This window comes from Microchirus variegatus (genome assembly GCF_963457635.1).
Source record: "Microchirus variegatus genome assembly, chromosome: 23".
In the NCBI taxonomy this organism is placed as follows: Eukaryota; Metazoa; Chordata; class Actinopteri; order Pleuronectiformes; family Soleidae; genus Microchirus; species Microchirus variegatus.
In genome coordinates this window covers 11,512,760-11,531,492 of record NC_139824.1, presented here as the reverse complement: position 1 = coordinate 11,531,492, position 18,733 = coordinate 11,512,760, and the positions used below count along the sequence as shown (strand labels likewise).

Genomic DNA, 18,733 nt, shown 5'->3' with positions numbered 1-18,733 from the left:
TCCTACAATAACACTCTCTTGGCTTTGCCACAAGCGAGAGGCAAACTAATACCTTTTTCTTTCCCCCCCTTTTTAGTTTTTTTTCATTTTTTTTTTTTTTTTTAACAAAACATCCATCTTTTTAGTCGCGAGAGGCAGCCTTCCACCTTCGCTTTGATCTCCGATTCTATTTGATGCCGCGCTGGTCTAAAATAACTCTCCTTGGCTTGTCAATAACCAACGCTAACTCTATTATGTTAGCTCGAGTCCAGATCACGAGAGGGCAAAAAGAACAGCATTTGCAGCTCGACTAACAGTCAGGGAGAGAGAGTCCTGTGAAGTGGATTGAGCAGTCGGGTAACATTTTTACACCCCGGCGTCAACCTGATCTGAACCACACAGGCTCGGATAATTACTCACTAAAATGTCATGAAGTTTTTAGCAGCTGGGTCATCGTAACGATCCTCCTCCTCCTCCCTGATCCCCCCCCCGTGCAGATTATTTCTCCATCTTGCTTCTTGCCCACCTGCAGTGGCAGCCTAAATGTCAACCAGAAGTGACACAATTGGATGTTTTGCCTTAAGAGACTCGAGAATGAGGAGTGAGTCAGAGAAGGGGAGGGCAAAGACGAGCGGCAGCGTTGCCAGCTGGGTCACGGCAACCGCCGCGTTAGACGAGATCAAAGCCAGACCGGCCCACATCCTGTCACTGACCTATAACCTTCCTCCCTCCTCCTCCTCCTCTGCAGCAGCTCAGTGCTCAGGCCCAACACTGTGTGGCTCTCTTTTCAATCAGCTGTAACGTTCAGAGCAAACACTTAAATGATTGATTACGTCGATGGTAATGATTGTAATTTGTCCCCTCCCTAAAAAAGTGGGGAGGAATGCTTTGTGCTGAGACACTTTGAGTCACTCTGAGTCATCTCCATGCGTCTGGTGTTGGTTACCGTGACGTGAATGTGACCCGGGTTTCTCACTGGGATTTTGATGAGGAAAAAAATCAGCAGATTTTTCCTTTGTATACAGACGCAGTTACTTTAGTTGTTTTTGGCTGATTAATCCACTCTTTTGTTGTCTCTGTCTCTTTCGCCCAGGAGGAAAACGGAACAATTTCTCCACATGCAAAGCGAAGGCAGCAGCGACAGGCCCTCTTCTAGAGATGGAGGCCTGTTAGGTATTCCATGAAGACCCTTAAAATCTCCAACCTCCACTTCTCAGAGGACTTCCCCACTGCACCCCCAGCCCCACCCTGGCTAACCCCTACACCCTGTCCTTCAACACAGTCACCACCACCACCAAAAACCCCTCACTGTTTTGACACTACTCCCCTCCTGAAGGCGCCTGCTGTAGAGACACTGAACTGAAGACAATCATGATTTAGTAGGAGCACCCTCACGATGATTTAAAAAACAAAAAAAACAAAAAAAAAACATGTTCTCGCACGGGAAACATCCAATTTCGACGTCTGTGTTTTTACAAATGCAATCCAAGGCACTGCACTGAAAAACAGCAGCAATTTTTTGGTGTGAACACAAACTTTTTTTTGTTTGTTTGTTTCCTCTCCCCTGCACTGCCCAAACTCTCCAGACACGTTTCTAAGTTATTGTAACTTATTTGTCACCGCCGTTGGTTTGTATAGTTTATTAAGGCCAACCTTCACACCTTCACCTCCTCCCTCTCTTCTCTCTCTCTCTATCTCTCACTGGATTTTTTTTTGAGACCATTTGGGGGTTTTTTTTTAACCCCGATTGACCAAACACCTCTTTGTAGACTGCACTAAGGAAGACGGAGGGATCTCATCTCGTCTACGAAACATCCTGGAGACGGCATTTTCCCGTTTGTTTGCTGACCAGTTGGTGCACAAAAGGATCAACAATTTAAGTCGCTTTTGGTTTTTAGACTGAATCTTGTTTTGAATGCTTTTTTTTTTTTTTTTTGTATCTTGAACCTTGTTTCAATTTCTTGGTGTATATTTTAGTGTTTTTTGTTTTTTTTAATATTGTTTTTTTATATAGTGGTATATATGAAAATAAGCTTTGGACACAGGAAAGCCATTTTTCTTGTTGAAGCGTCTCGCAGAAAATTGAAACTTAAGGCTTCTTTTGATAACTATTTGTAACAAATAGTGACCTCGAGTCTTGCTCAGATGTAAAATAATGCTCAGTATGTGTACTTTTTAAAAAAAACTGTCAGGATATGTCAATTTTCTTGGTATTTTTGCAGGCAACATTAGGACAAAGGCAGGAGTGATAGCTCAGAGGCCTATATTTTATTGTTCTAAAAACACAACAAATGAAGCAGATATATATATTTACCCCAGCACTTGGCAGTCTTTCTTTTATTGCAATGGACCTTTTGTCTTTTCTCTCTGGTAGCTAATAGTGTGTCTTTAGCCATGTTGTTTATTCCATGCAAGCATCTCTGTAACATTTTTGATTTTAATGCTCTCTTTTAGTATTACTTGATAAATTCCTTTTTTTTTTTTTTTTTTATTATCATATTCTGGGTCACTGTCATCTTGGTTTAGCATTTTGCTTTCCAAGTGGTCATATTTGAACTGTTTTTTGTTTGTTTTTTTTTTTTTAAAGAAAAATAAAAAAGGCACCATTGGCTCATGTGATCACTTGTGTGGTGGAAAGACCGGAGCTCAACGTGCCACATCCAAGGCAGCAGTTTTCCTTATTAGCGATGTGTAGCAAGTATAATGATGTAAAACCAATTGAACTGGAAGCTGAAGACGTAAGCACACAACGCTCAGGGCTACGGTGACGCAGCGATGTCGCGGTATGATCATCATCTGAGTATAAACATCTTTCCACTGGGTAATAAGGTGAACACTATGAGGTAAACAACTGTCAGGAACGGACTTACATTTTCATGACGTAAACATTTCTGATGAAAGGGACCAGATCAAAGAAAAAAAGCAAGACTGAAAAATCTCTTCAATGTCTCGTTTCAGGTCCAACAGCACCACCTGGTGTCCATGATGGCTTTACAGGACATTCTAAAGAAACCACTGGGTAAAGTTAACATTCTCACAATGTCCGATGCTTTATAGAGAAGTGATTCTGAAGGAAGCTAGTGTAGAATGATAAAATGTACTATTGGATGTTTCACTGTGCAGAACAATGTATGTGCATCTGCTGAAGAGGAAATAGACACGAGATATTCTTCAAGTACTTCAAAAATGCGTTTAATTTTCGTTAAATCTCTATACAAATATCAAGTTGCTATTCAATTAATGTAAGGAGAAAAACGGAACACAAAAGGCACCTTTGTCTATTATAGTTTCTCTTGGATCGGTTTGTTTTCACAGTCACTCCGGTTCCACGCCAACACTGGCAAACGTCTTCACTTGTACTTGTAGAATCCTTCGCCCGACTTTTTGCCATATTTGCCTTCCGCGACCAACTTGTTCAACAATTCACTCTGGGCAAAGAGCGGGTTGTCGGGATGCTTTTCACTCCAACCTAGAAAATACGCAGTGACAGAGACAATTTATAGTTAGGTTTATTCCTTCCTCTTGTGGTTCGATATTATCACAGACACAGTTTTTTTGTTTTTCATGTCATGTAAAAAGAAGAAGAACAGAGGGAGTTTTGGCATTGCTCCATAAATGCCTCGTTTGCAATGACACACTGTCCACTGTGTCTCAAATTGGTACACCCCGAACTGACGCGATTGTTAGCATAGTTTATATGCGATACGTGGTCCACGGTAGCGATAATATCACAACACAACGATTCTGTGATAATGAAGACAATCGTATATCGATGCATCACGGTATCGGTTTAACTGAAGAAAACAAAATGTAAAAAAGTGCAGGATTTCTCTATTTAATCACAACATAGAGAACAAATGCATAAGGTCTATGCATTGAACGTGGATGGGGCGTTCTCTTTCAGTGAAACTGGCAGGGACTGATTACATCAGAGCGACATTAAAATATCGATATTTTCCCCAGACGCCGAAATTTCGACCCACCCCAAACAGTTCGCTAGTTATTCTTGTTTACAGATAATCATGAGATCTCTGGGAGTGTTATGCCCAAAATACACAAAGCGTGAGAGTCCAAAAGACTATAGACATTTGAGATTAAAGTCACGCGTTAACCTGTATTTACAAACCGCTTCACTCACCGTCCATAATAAATTTCATCGTGTCTAGTCCTACATAGTCCGAGAGCTCAAACGGTCCCATGGGATAACCGGCGCCAAGTTTCATGGCAACATCAATGTCCTCTTTGGATCCATGACCTGAGGAAAGACAAAAGACAGAAAGAAAATGGTCTGATGTTTAACGTCGACGTCATTTCATAGTCTTGTTATTTTAACGTGGATGTACTCGCCTCTCTCGTACAATCGGATAGACTCTATTATGTAAGGAACGAGCAGGCGGTTGACAATGAATCCCGGGGTGTCCTGAGTAAAGACATGTTGAAAACTGCTCAGTGGGCTTCTGGGAAAAAGACGACAGCGTGCGACGACGTCATCAGGCAGCGACTCTTACCTTGCAGGACACTGGTGTTTTTCCAAGCGCTTTGCTGAAGTTGAGGAGGGAATCGAACGTTTCTTGGCTTGTTGCTGAGGTTCCAATGACCTGAGAAAAGATAAACACGTGCACTTTTCTTATTAAAAATAAAAAATAATAAGAATTTAATGATCAATTCTCACAGACTCAAATAAACAGTGTAACATGTATGCTCTATCTCACCTCTACAAGTCTCATCATAGGCACCGGGTTAAAGAAATGAAGGCCTCCGAATCGGTCCAGCCTGTTGGTGGAGCTGGCGATGTCAGAAATGGGCAGGGAGGATGTGTTGCTGGCAAAGATGGTGTGTCTAAAACACATGGTGAGCAGCATTCAGTAATGACGAATCAGTACGGACGGCGGTTTATACTTAAAGCAGATGTGAGGCCTTTCAGCGCTTTTGCTTTCATTGTGCAAATGTAACTAATACCTCAGAGTGTTCTTAAACACTGATAACTGAAATAGAAACAACCCACGCAGAAATCAATTTGATCCTTTGAGACTGTAGTTGGTGTGGAATGATGCTGTCTAATCTAACACTCTAACTAAAAAGAATAAAACAGAAACAGGCCACTGCCTACTCTGGTGCCACTTTGTCGAGATGTCCAAAGAGATCCTGTTTGATTTTCAGATTCTCCACAATAGCCTCCAACACAAGATCCGAGCTCTGAGCAGCTGCTCCGGCATCTGACGAGGTCGACACATTCTGCAGGACTTTCTGGACGAACTCTTCACCTGCCTGAAAACAAATGAAAAAGACAACACTGTCCATTAATCACACTTTACTCCGACTTCATATTGTGTGTTGATCTACTGCATATCTACTTCACCTCTGGCTTATCTGCAAACTTCTTCTTGACCACTCTTTTAAGGCTGCCTTCGATTCCCTTGATGGACTTTTTCAGGATGTCCTCAGATGTGTCCACCAGCGTCACCGAGTGGCCGGTCGATGCAGCGACCTTCCAGAAGGTAACAAGTTGAGTTTAAATGCAGCCAAAACTTTTTTCAGTGACTGTAAATCTTTCAACTTCTACATGTTTCTGTGTTAAAGCACTTTATGAACAATCGCTGCTTGACAAAGACCAAATATGGAGAGAGAGAGACACCTTGTGGTGAATCTTAAGAAAGTGCCATTTCTGGTTACATTACATCACAAGGAAATAACTGTGTCAAATGAATGAATATTGAACTGTTACACAAGAAAATATCAGTGCAGGAACAATGGGTAATTGTGCTGAAAGGCATTAGAAACCATTTATCATAAAGGGTTTGTTAGACATGATGCAGCTTACTGTCTATGTTGGGGTTATTGTGTCTTATTGTGATTGTGCAACTGATGCCTATTCTCATAATCGATTAAAATTTCTATTATTTTCTACTTGTTTGGCCTCAAAATGCTGAAAAATGTTGATTGGTGTCTGTTAAACCCGGAAATGATGATAATGTCCTTGTCAAATGGAGCAAAGAAACCTCAAAATAGTTCCATTTAAGAGGCTGAAAGGTCTGAAAATGTGTTTTAATTGTTGAAATAGTAGTAGTAGTAGTAGTAGTAGTAAATAGTAGTGCAGCAAACACACATGAACTCCACAACATGAGACATTAGGGGACACGAAGGACAGAAGGACACCGCTGCAGACCACGGTAAGGCTGTTACAAGTTATACATTAACATAGAGTTAATAAGTTGTTAAATACTTTTGAAAAGTTCAAAGTGTACTGGGTGAACGTGCGGTGCTTACACTCCGTGTCAAATATCTGTTGTGCGTCTCAAACTTCTGCTGTCACTGCAACGAAGCTAACTAGCTAACTAGCTAGCCATGTAAGAGCACCGGGGGGGGGAGAGGGTGAGTGTTTCGTGTCCTACCTGAGCGATTCCTGCTCCCATTTGTCCTCCTCCGATGATCGTAACATGTTTAATAACAACATTTCTCACAGCCGAGGAAGAAAGACCTCTGCAGATGTGGTGGCTGAAGAACGCCATGGTGTGTGTAGTGTGTGTGTGTGTAAGAGTTCAGCTGCTGCCACTGACTGAACCACCGCTTATGTTGTGTCGAACTCTGCTTCCCCTCTACTGCGCCCTCTACAGGCGGCCAGGGCTACTGCAGTCTCATTTAGGTCATGGGTACTAATGATTCCAAATCAGTGCAGGACCATATATGACATATAGTCAATCTAATAGTATTTAATTTTTTTAAACAATATTCATTTTATTTAATGAATTTGATGTCAGCAAAAAAAAAAAAAAAAGTAAACAAGGTTGTAAACATTAGACATAATAACAGAAACAGAGACGTAAACTTGTGCCTGAAATCTTTAATCACTATTACAATACATTATAATTGATAAATTAATAAAATAATACTGACATGATACCGTTAAATCGTATCAGTCCACCCCCCTTTATCAAGATGCTTTGTATCATAAGGAAACCTGATTTTACAGTAATTCAGTCCAAGTCTTTCAAGTACGAGTGCTCACGCACACAGTGAACGGGCAGGGAGCCAGTGTGAGGCCAAAGCGTCCGTGCAGTGAGGGACGAGCTTTTCCCTCGGGAAGTCTGAACTCGAAGGCCTGCAGTAAGCAGGTAACCATCAGGAACAGCTCCATCTTCGCCAGCTGTTCACCCATGCACACCCTCCGTCCTGAGGGACAACACAGGGGACAGGTCATTAGCTGTGTGGTGCACAGACAAAAAAAAATTTGTAGATTAAGCCATTTAACCCAATGACATACCAATCCCAAATGGTATGAAGCACTCTCTCCTGAACAGCTTTCCATCACCATCCAAGAAACGTGCCGGGTTGAAACTGTCTGGGTTGTCCCACACAGTGGGGTCTCTGTGGACAGACCACAGATTGGGCAAAATAACTGTTCCTTTGGGAATAGTGTAGCCTCTGAACTCTGAAGAAGGAAATAAAACACACTATGTCAGAGATTTGAAATCCACTAAGTAAAGTCTGATAAACAAGGTTGTGTAAATTCACCTGTCGTCTTGGAGGCCATGTGCGGAATACCCAGAGGAACCACTACCATTAATCTCTGCACCTCCATGATGGTGGCTTCAGTGAAGGGCAAACGTCCCTTATCAGTCAGAGATGGGACCTGATGTTTCCCCACCACTGCGTCAATCTCTGCCTGGACCTTGTCTTGGTTCCAAAAAAAAAAGCAAAGCAACATTTTGCACTTTTTTTTTCTTTTTTTTTTAATTAAGTTAAAAATAAGTTATTATTGTTTTTTTGTTTTTTTAACCAGCAAAACAGGTGCAACTTAGAGACAGTTTCTAGACAAATTAAAATGTGTTGATTCACTAATCACCTAGTTTTACTTGTTTTATTGTGTTGATTGAGTATTTGTCGCCTAGTTTTAAGTGGTGCTACAACACACATTTCCCCTCAGGGATTAATAGTCATCTAACTATTAAAAAAACATTTCAACAGCATAGGCTAATTTCACTCGTCAGGTTTAATATTGCCTAATTAATATTTTAAAATAAATATGACTGAATTGTTGATCACTACTGACTGAATTTATGTGTATGTGTATTTGGTTGTGAAAACATTTTTCATGCATTTCCAGTGGAAACCTGCACTGTGAACCCTCTAAAAAGCGAATAAAGAATAATGAATCATTTAATCCATATTGTAAGATATATTGCAGGCAGTGCTACATTCATTGCAGTAACTGAATGCATTGTTGCTTCCTTTACCTTGAATATCAGGATATAGAACCATGTAGAGCAGAATCCACAGAAGTGAATTAGACGTAGTGTCAGTTCCTGCGATGAAGAGATCTCCGACTATGTAAAAGAGATAATCGTCTGTGAAGCTGCTGTCCTCTTTTCCGGCCGCTTGCTGCGACTTCATCTCCAATAAATACATGTCTACAAAATCCCTCGGGTTTTCAGGATCTAACGTTTCCCTGTGTTGGGTAATAATGTCCTTCAGAAACACAGTAATGTCTCTTTCCACCTGCCTCATCTCTTTGAAGACCCCAAAAGGCAAATGGTAGAGAAGCGGAAAGATGTTGATGAGGACTGCCGGGCTGTTGACGCAAATCTCCAGCCCGCGGTCCATCAGGCCCAGCAACAAGCGGAACTCGTGGTCTTCGTGATGGAAGCGTTGACCCAGAGTCATTGAGCAGATAACATTTGACACCGCATTACGGATGAGCGGAGTCGGGTCCACGCCGGCGCCACCGCACTCCTCATTCAGCCGCAGCAGCTCTGTTTTGATGGTAGCCAGGCCTTGATGGATGCAAGGCTCGAAGCTCAACTTCCCCAGGCCGAAGTTTCGGAGCATGGTGTGGCAGAACCTGCGTTGTTTTTTCCAAGTGGACCCGTAAGGTGCAAAGACTATCCCTAAAGTTTAAAACATAAAAAAGAAGATTCAGCGTCAGTTTCAGTCCTTATCACCATGTCAACAGGGAACATACAAATAAATATACAGTTATAAAGCCTATAGTTGAAACTTCTTGCCCTTTAAACCTCTCAGTGTTATTGTTATATAATGAGAAGAAATACCACACTTTCTTCTCACAAACCTGGTAATATGGTATGTCTAAAAAAGTTGACAATGTCAGTATAGCCCATACTTAAATACTTAAAACAAAAACAGTTACACATTTGAACCAACTTTATACAAGCACAGCAATGACCCCAACAAATCCTATTCATGGTTAACATTCAATAGAATTGTTTTTTTTAATCATCATAAAAGTGAAGCAGCCTGTTTTCTTAATGTTATCATTATTTTCTTGGACAATAATATATAAAATCCCTGAGTTCTGTGACAGCAAAACAAAATTTTTCATATTAGCATACAGTATATCAGTGAATGGAAAATCAAGCAAAAAGCGTCCACGAAAACAACATGATTCCTGTAACAACACATAAACTTATAGCCACGGTCAATTAAATAAACCATTAAATTGGTAATTTTAACCTTTAATTATGTAATTATACTTATTGTATTTACTATCGGTTGGTTTTGCCTTTTATTTATTTCTAGTTTGAATTACATACATTTATTCGTTATGGAGTGTTCCACGTAGACATTTTGACGGTGGCCCTGAAGTGCGAATAACCACCACAAATAGGAAGAAAACACCAACAAATAACAAACAAAACACGCAAATTGAACACAACTGCAAATAACAAAACAACGAGAAAAAACAGAAAACAAAGAGGAAAAGTGGATTCCTCCTGGCTTAGTGCGGTCCATGCCCTCCCCTCTTGATAAATCTAATTGGAATCATCCACTTCCTGTTTGCCAGTCAGGCCTTCCACACATGGAGCCAGCAGGAGCAGGAGGAGACACACAGGAGGACGAGGAGCAGCGGAGACAAACATGTGGTAACTGCTGCTTAAAAATGATCCACACATTTCTTAGATGTTCTATTGACGCTCTGTTTACAACTGTTGTTAACATCCGTCCTGAGTGATCTGATCACAGGTGTTCAGATTACACCTAGCTGCTGCTGCTAATGCTAATGCTAATGTGACGCCACTGCTCCACAGTAAACACACACCTTTAATTTAAGTTCTCTTCACATACACATGATGTTGATTTCTGTTTGTTACAGAAAGACAAAGAATCCAGGAAATGTTAATGTTATTATTTTATTTGTTTGGTCCAGAAAATGTTTGAACAATGTTGATCAGTGTTTCTCAAACCTGGAAATGATGATTCTCAAATGTCTTTTTTTTAATCCACAAACAAAAAATGATTCAGTTTTAATTATTTCTTTGTTTTAAGGTACAAAGAAACCAGAAAATATTAATTGTTTGTAACTAAAAAATAATAATAATTCACAAAAAATAATAAATAATAATAAAATAATAAGAATTATCGACTATTAATATTTGGCAGTTAATTTAGTAATGGTATATACAATCATCAGAGACACCGTGATATGATTTATCACAATATTTGCACAATCAGTTATTGTTACACTGACAATGCTAGTGAAAGTGAGCACTTGGCACCATCTAGTGGACTGAAATGAAATTTATTTAGTTACTGAGTTACTTCTAAACCTCCTTGGGACTAATTTACACCTGTACTTGCAAGTGGTCATGTGCTATCCCATTAAAATTTCATCACAGAAAATCAATTTTTAGGGATGCATTATTTTTTTTTACTTTTTGCCCATATCCAATATGCTGATATATCAGAGTGCTTGGGCTGATATAGATAAATCAAGCTTCATCATCATTTCTAGGTTTAAAAAACCTGATCAACATTTTCTGACATTTTATGGACCAAACCATGAATCCAGACAATAATGGACAGTTTAATCTATTATGAAAACAGTGGCTAGTCGCAGCCCTAGAACAAAGACAAATGGTGTACATGTGTATTTGTTTATGGAGCAGTAAAGTAGGATTCACCTGTGATTTCATCACTTCAGACGGACGTTAACAGCACTTGTCAACAGAGCCTCTGTTTAATGTGTCTGCATTGATTTCCATTGTTAACATGTGACTTTAGTGAAAACCATATTCACCTGTTTGCTGCTTTTTCATGCTTCAGTCAGTCCAACTCAACTGCAGCTGTTTGGAGCTCTTCAGTGTTGGGATGTTAACACAGAAACTTGATAAACACTCATTTTTATCTTTATTCAAACACTTTAGATGATCCATGTTTATCTCACTGCACCTTCTAAATACCATTATTGTTCACTACTTGACTCATGTTTGAGCCACTCCCACATTTATACTAAACACCGACTAACAGCTGCAGTTAAAGGGATAGTTTGGGCTTTTCTCAAGTCTGCTACACATCATCAACACTGACTTTGTCCATCAAGCAGCCTGGAAGCCACACACTTGCTCTGCCTGATAACATGGCTGACAGCAGGGACAGACTTTTGTCTTTGTCCTTCTGTCCCTGCTGACAGCCACGTTATGAGTGAGAGTGAGTGTCTGGAACACAGGCTGCTTGATGGACAAAGTCAGTGTTGATGATGTGTACAAACAGACTTGAGAAAAGCCCAAACTATCCCTTTAACTGCAGCTGTTAGTTGGTGTTTAGTATAAATGTGGGAGTGGCTCAAACATGAGTCAAGTAGTGAAAAATATTAACAAGGTGCAGTCACCTACGCATGGATCATCTAAAGTGTTTGAGTAAACAATGTTTATTGTCCAAAATGAGTGTTTAACAAGTTTCTGTGTTAACATCCCAACACTGAAGCTGCAGTTGAGTTGGACTGGCTTCAGCATGAAAAAGCAGCAAACGTGTGAATGTGGTTTTCACTAAAGTCACCTGTTAACCATGTAAAAATGATGTGCACACATTAATGACACAGAAGTCTAATTAATGTGAGGATGATTTTTAAGCAGCAGTTACTGGACACCTGGACCCCAACTGTCTGGTGGACTTTCCAGGGGGTGAACCCTTGTCATTTTTTTATGGATTTTTTTAATGAATTTTTGGAGAAAAAATGGTTTAATAAAATGTCATAACCCCCACCTGTCATATCTCTGGGGGTCCGGGGGGGCACAAGCCCAGCCCCGTTCTCCCACCCCCCGTGCCACCACATGCACCACCACCTGTGAGTAATCTCTTGGGACCGCGAGGTGGATTCGAACCAGCCATCACCAGACTGACACAACCTTACGGCTGTTAACGAAACCACTACGCCACACATCCCTGTGAGATTTGGGAGCTCTTGGTGCTTTTCAGTGTTCACTTTGGATGTGGAACATTAAATGTTGGAGTATAAGGGAGTTGAACCCATAACCTCAAGATCCTGAGGACTGCTCCTTAACCAGTTGAGCTAACTCCACACTCTTTCTTACATTTTTTAAACTCCTATTTACTCTTTTTTGGTTGAATATTGTATTTAAAAATCAGTTCATGCGAGATTCAAACCCATGCTCACAAGAACCATGGAATTGAATTCATAACCTCAGGACTGCTCCTTAACCAGTTGAGCTAACTCCACACTGTCTTTCAATTTTCGAACTACTATTTACTCTTTTTGGTTGAATATTGTATTTAAAATTCAGTTTATGCAAGATTCGAACCCATGCTCACAAGAACCTCTGGAACTTGAGTCGTTGTCTTAGTTCCATGAGCTATTTGTCCTTGTGTGCTTTTTCCTAAACTTTGGAAGCCTTTCAATAATAGAACCCATGACTTCAACGCATTGAACTACTTAATAACGTCCGTCCGGCACATGCAGCCAAATAGTTAGTGTAATGGTTTACACACTTGTCTTTGGAGCAGGAGACACTGGTTCAATTCCCACTTGGAACAAGTACCTTTATGCATGCAGTTTTTCTCCCCATGTGATTGACACACACACATTGAAGTATGGTTGTATGACCATCAACACTAACTTTGCTTACACACACACTGATTAACTGTGGGGGAGTGTGGCGGGGTGTGTGTGGGGGGTGGTCATACACAAACACAGGGAGAACATGCAAAACACCATGCAGGAAAGCCAATGTTCCAACCGGGATTCGAACCTTGGTTCAAAGGCAAGGTTGCAACACTCTACACAAGAGTGCTCAACAGGTTGAGCTATTTGTCCTTGTGAGCTTGTTCCCAAAATTTGGAAGCCTTTAAATAATAGAACCCATGACTTCAACGCATTGAACTACTTAATAACGTCCGTCCAGCACATGCAGCCAAATAGTTAGTGTAATGGTTTACACACTTGTCTTTGGAGCAGGAGACACTGGTTCAATTCCCACTTGGAACAAGTACCTTTATGCATGCAGTTTTTCTCCCCATGTGATTGACACACACACATTGAAGTATGGTTGTATGACCATCAACACTAACTTTGCTTACACACACACTGATTAACTGTGGGGGAGTGTGGTGGGGTGTGTGTGGGGGGTGGTAAAACACAAACACAGGGAGAACATGCAAAACACCATGCAGGAAAGCCAATGTTCCAACCAGGATTCGAACCTTGGTTCAAAGGCAAGGTTGCAACACTCTACACAAGAGTGCTCAACAGGTTGAGCTATTTGTCCTTGTGAGCTTGTTCCCAAAATTTGGAAGCCTTTAAATAATAGAACCCATGATTTCAATGCATTGAACTACTTAATAACGTCCGTCCGGCGCAAGCAGCCAAACAGTTAGTGTAATGGTTTACACACTTGTCTTTGGAGCAGGAGACACTGGTTCAATTCCCACCTGGAACAAGTACCTTTATGCATGCAGTTTTTCTCCCCATGTGATTGACATACATACATTGAAGTCTGGTTGTAGTGGGGGGTGTAATACACAAACGAACATGCAAAACTCCATGTAGCAAGGTTCCTTGTTCCGAGCGAGAATCGAACCAGGGTCTCCTGCTCCAAAGACAAGTGTGTAAACCATTACACTAACTGTTTGGCTGCCTGTGCCGGACGGACGTTGTTAAGTAGTTCAATGCATTGAAGTCATGGGTTCTATTATTTAAAGGCTTCCAAATTTTGGGAACAAGCACACAAGGACAGATAGCTCAACCTGTTGAGCACTCTTGTGTAGAGTGTTGCAACCTTGCCTTTGAACCAAGGTTCGAATCCCGGTTGGAACATTGGCTTTCCTGCATGGTGTTTTGCATGTTCTCCCTGTGTTTGTGTATTACCACCCCCCACACACACCCCGCCACACTCCCCCACAGTTAATCAGTGTGTGTGTAAGCAAAGTTAGTGTTGATGGTCATACAACCATCCTTCAATGTGTGTGTGTCAATTGCATGGGGAGAAAAACTGCATGCATAAAGGTACTTGTTCCAAGTGGGAATTGAACCAGTGTCTCCTGCTCCAAAGACAAGTGTGTAAACCATTACACTAACTGTTTGGCTGCATGTGCCGGACGGACGTTATTAAGTAGTTCAATGCGTTGAAGTCATGGGTTCTATTATTGAAAGGCTTCCAAAGTTTAGGAAAAAACACACAAGGACAAATAGCTCATGGAACTAAGACAACGGCTCAAGTTCCTGAGGTTCCTGTGAGCATGGGTTCGAATCTTGCATAAACTGCATTTTAAATACAATATTCAACCAAAAAGAGTAAATAGTAGTTCGAAAATTGAAAGAAAGTGTGGAGTTAGCTCAACTGGTTAAGGAGCAGTCCTCAGGATCTTGAGGTTATGGGTTCAACTCCCTTATACTCCAACATTTAAGGTTCCACATCCAAAGTGAACACTGAAAAGCACCAAGAGCTCCTAAATCTCACAGGGATGTGTGGCGTAGTGGTTTCGTTAACAGCCGTAAGGTTGTGTCAGTCTGGTGATGGCTGGTTCGAATCCACCTCGCGGTCCCAAGAGATTACTCACAGGTGGTGGTGCATGTGGTGGCACGGGGGGTGGGAGAACGGGGCTGGGCTTGTGCCCCCCCGGACCCCCAGAGATATGACAGGTGGGGGTTATGACATTTTATTAAACCATTTTTTCTCCAAAAATTCATTAAAAAAATCCATAAAAAAATGACAAGGGTTCACCCCCTGGAAAGTCCACCAGACAGTTGGGGTCCAGGTGTCCAGTAACTGCTGCTTAAAAATCATCCGCACATTAATTAGACTTCTGTGTCGTTAATGTGTGCACATCATTTTTACATGGTTAACAGGTGACTTTAGTGAAAACCACATTCACACATTTGCTGCTTTTTCATGCTGAAGCCAGTCCAACTCAACTGCAGCTGTTTGGAGTTCTTCAGTGTTGGGATGTTAACACAGAAACTTGTTAAACACTAATTTTGGACAATAAACATTGTTTACTCAAACACTTTAGATGATCCATGTTTAGGTGACTTCTTCACTACTTGACTCATGTTTGAGCCACTCCCACATTTATACTTAACACCGACGAACAGCTGCAGTTAAAGGGATAGTTTGGGCTTTTCTCAAGTCTGTTTGTACACATCATCAACACTGACTTTGCCATCAAGCAGCCTGTGTTCCAGACACTCACTCTCACTCATAACGTGGCTGTCAGCAGGGACAGAAGGACAAAGACAAAAGGTTGTCCCTGCTGTCAGCCATGTTATCAGGTAGAGCAAGTGTGTGGCTTCCAGGCTGCTTGATGGACAAAGTCAGTGTTGATGATGTGTAGCAGACTTGAGAAAAGCCCAAACTATCCCTTTAACTGCAGTCGGTGTTTAGTATAAATGTGGGAGTGGCTCAAACATGAGTCAAGAAGTGAACAATAATGGTATTTAGAAGGTGCAGTGAGATAAACATGGATCATCGAAAGTGTTTGAATAAAGATAAAAATGAGTGTTTATCAAGTTTCTGTGTTAACATCCCAACACTGAAGAGCTCCAAACAGCTGCAGTTGAGTTGGACTGGCTGAAGCATGAAAAAGCAGTAAACAGGTGAATGTGGTTTTCACTAAAGTCACATGTTAACAATGAAAATCAATGCAGACACATTAAACAGAGGCTCTGTTGACAAGTGCTGTTAACGTCCGTCTGAGGTTTGTTCTAAGGCTGTGACTATCCATTGTTTTCATAATGGATTAAACTGTCCATTATCATCTGGATTCATGGTTTGGTCCATAAAATGTCAGAAAATGTTGATCAGGTTATTTTTGAAAGTGGAAATGATGATGAAGCTTGATTTAATTCTTTAAAAAATCGAATTGATTCAGCACTAGTTTGTTCAGAGCAAAATATGTTGTTGGTTTACACCTGACATTGAAATGTGTCGGGATGCACAATATAATAATTATGTATGGGCAGATATTGGCTTTGAAGTACAGGTGTAAATGAGCCCCAAGGACAGATTGTTATCCAATCTGCCAAACCACTTCATGGGTTTTTAGAAATTAAATGTGCTTAGCGTGGAGCAGTGATGTCACATTAGCATTAGCAGCAGCTAAGTGTAATCTGAACACCTGTGATCAGATCACTCATGGACGGATGTTAACAACAGGTGTAAACAGAGCGTCAATAGAACATCTAAGAAATGTGTGGATCATTTTTAGGAAGCAGTTACCATCTTTGTCCCCGCTGCTCCTCTTCCTCCTCCAGTTCCTCGAGGTCCTCCTGCTGGCTTTGGATGTATTAAAAAAACTGGATAGAGCATCACCCCGTTGGCTCATTTCATTCTTCAAGGCAGAGGGGGGCAGTGCCTTATCCAGTTCTCATAATACCTCCATGGTCCAGTACCTGGAATGGGACACATCATTAACACAAACAGCCATTCACTGCTTCAATAAAGGACTTTCATATCCACTGAATGTCTGTCTGTAGGTGGGTGGGTCAGTTTATTGGTCAGTCGCTATGTATGTAGGTTAGTGGGTCAATCTGTGTCATAGTCAGTAGATAGGTCAGTCGGTACGGAGGTAGGTCAGTGGGTTGTTCAGATGATGGTCGGTAGGTAGTAAGATCGGTGGGCTGGTCAGTCACATGGAGGTAGGTCAGTGGGTCTTTAGGTTGGTAGGTAAGTCAGTGGGTTGGTCAGTCGATCGGAAGGTAGGTTGGTGGATTGGTACGTAGGTAGGTCACTGGGTTCTATCTGTAGGTAGGTAGGTAGCAGGGTTATTATAGTTAACGAAAAATAAATCTAAAACTAGCAGTTAGTTTTAGTTAACTGAAATAAAAACGACAATTTAAAATAAAAACTACAATGAACAAAGCAAAACTAACTTCATTCTAGAATACAGACCATTTGAAGTTTAACTTTTGATTTACCTGCAGCTGTCAAAGGTTAAAGAATGAAATTAAAGAATTTGATAATCCATATTTGGTGTCACACATTCTTTCATCCTTTTCAGCGTCTGCAAGTCAAGGCTTTCTCTTAATACCTGAAAAACTAAGACTAAAACTAAATAAAAACTAGTCTATTCTTCAAAATAAAAATACAACTACTAAATAATTTATTCAATTATTGAATTAACTAAACTGAAATAAATAAAAAAAAGCAAAGTGAAAAACTAAATAAAAACTAATGAAAAATTCAAAACTATAATTACATTGTTAAGTAGGTAGGTTTTTGTTACAGGGTTCATTTACTTTACATATTTAAACATAGAATTTAGACATTAGAAATTAAATTCACAATATAACTGCACATTTATATTGAAAATATAATATTCAGGAATATATCAACCAACCAAAAGCCATACAAGAAAATTAATAGAATAATATTAGAACAGAATATAAATATATAAGACAAATAAATAGTTGCAGGCCTGTGTTACCTTTGCGTTTGGTCATGATGCTGACAGCAGGGATGTCCGGTCTGTCAGAGAAATCCTCGGGATGGTTGGAAAGAGCATCTTTCACCACTTCATACCCGTTGAGCACAACGATCAGCTGAGTCCCTGCAAAAAGGCTGAACACGTCACCGTAAACGTCGGCATGTTCCGTCAAAGCTGCTATGGTGTTTTTTTTAGGCTGTCGTCGTCTGAACCACCTCTGCAGGAAAGAAGGGACGAGGAAGCCGCCGAAGTTGCCCACCACCGGCCAAGGTTTCGGTCCTGGAGGAATGTTCTCCAGGTCGCGTTGTCGTTTCTGACAACGTTTGACTAAATGATAGACCAGCAAGAAAAGCACCACAGCACCGATGTTGACGTGTGAGAGGAGACAGCTGCTCACATGCTCCAGCGCTGGAGACATAATAATGTTAATACCTGCACATATTCACATCATTGTTCAGAAAATTATCTAAAGCATCATTTGCTCTGACGCGACGAGCAAAAACAACAAGAAAAACTCCTGTGTTGTTGATGAACAGTGAGTCCACACGTCACGACTTTACTGGCTTCCTATTGGTCCACTGTTGTGATTGGTGCTTCTGGACGGTCCTCCGGGTTTAACCTCTCAACTTGTCTTAAAGGTTCCACCTCTATGGTTTGTTGTTTGCGACACTGTCCAGAAATCTAAAACAAACGAATAATAATGAATAAACGAATTACTAAATAAGCAAAGAAATTATGAGGTTAACACTTCACAATAAGGGTCCCTAAATTAACGTTAGTACATTAAGGGTTAAATTACCGTTTAATATTTTAACAATCATGATGTATTACTTGGCATAAGTTCATGCATTAATAGGCAGTTAATGTTTACTACTCAAAGATAGTTAATTTATTAAGCATTAATAAAAGTTTAATAACACATTAGTTAATATATTAGGAAGCCGCTAATGTCTCTCGTAACCATTTACGAATAGTGTTTATATGGAGAGACTAATGCATCTACTAATGTACATGTTACCTGGATGAGCACTAACAATGAATAGGTCTTAATGATTTACTTGTGCTGTGCATGTGATCAGGT

At 40.6% G+C, this 18,733-nt stretch overlaps 2 protein-coding genes across 2 annotated transcripts; both read right to left on the bottom strand.

The window, feature by feature from the left end:
• Window positions 1–3,158: 3,158 nt before the first annotated feature.
• hadh (hydroxyacyl-CoA dehydrogenase) lies at window positions 3,159–6,536 on the bottom strand. The gene is made up of 8 exons (XM_083909564.1): window positions 6,372–6,536; window positions 5,339–5,467; window positions 5,090–5,247; window positions 4,692–4,818; window positions 4,488–4,577; window positions 4,327–4,399; window positions 4,118–4,234; window positions 3,159–3,448 (listed from the first exon to the last, which is right to left on the bottom strand). Exons 1-8 carry the CDS (start codon window positions 6,486–6,488, stop codon window positions 3,330–3,332), a joined length of 930 nt encoding a protein of 309 aa, XP_083765690.1. The 5' UTR covers window positions 6,489–6,536; the 3' UTR covers window positions 3,159–3,329.
• Window positions 6,537–6,967: 431 nt separating this feature from the next.
• cyp2u1 (cytochrome P450, family 2, subfamily U, polypeptide 1) lies at window positions 6,968–18,070 on the bottom strand (the record flags this gene model as incomplete). Its single annotated transcript, XM_083909376.1, has 5 exons — window positions 6,968–7,149; window positions 7,241–7,408; window positions 7,492–7,653; window positions 8,214–8,864; window positions 17,653–18,070. The coding sequence occupies 5 exons, from the start codon at window positions 18,068–18,070 to the stop codon at window positions 6,968–6,970; spliced, it is 1,581 nt and encodes a 526-aa protein (XP_083765502.1).
• Window positions 18,071–18,733: the final 663 nt, after the last annotated feature.

Bases quoted from the DNA above. Each gene is read 5' to 3' on its own strand.
- hadh (XM_083909564.1), bottom strand. From the start codon at position 6,488: ATGGCGTTCTTCAGCCACCACATCTGCAGAGGTCTTTCTTCCTCGGCT. The intron at 5,248-5,338 runs GTGAAGTAGATA...ATTTGTTTTCAG, and splicing joins AGTTTGCAGATAAGCCAGAG to GCAGGTGAAGAGTTCGTCCA. The intron at 4,400-4,487 runs GTAAGAGTCGCT...GTCTTTACTCAG, and splicing joins AAACACCAGTGTCCTGCAAG to GACACCCCGGGATTCATTGT.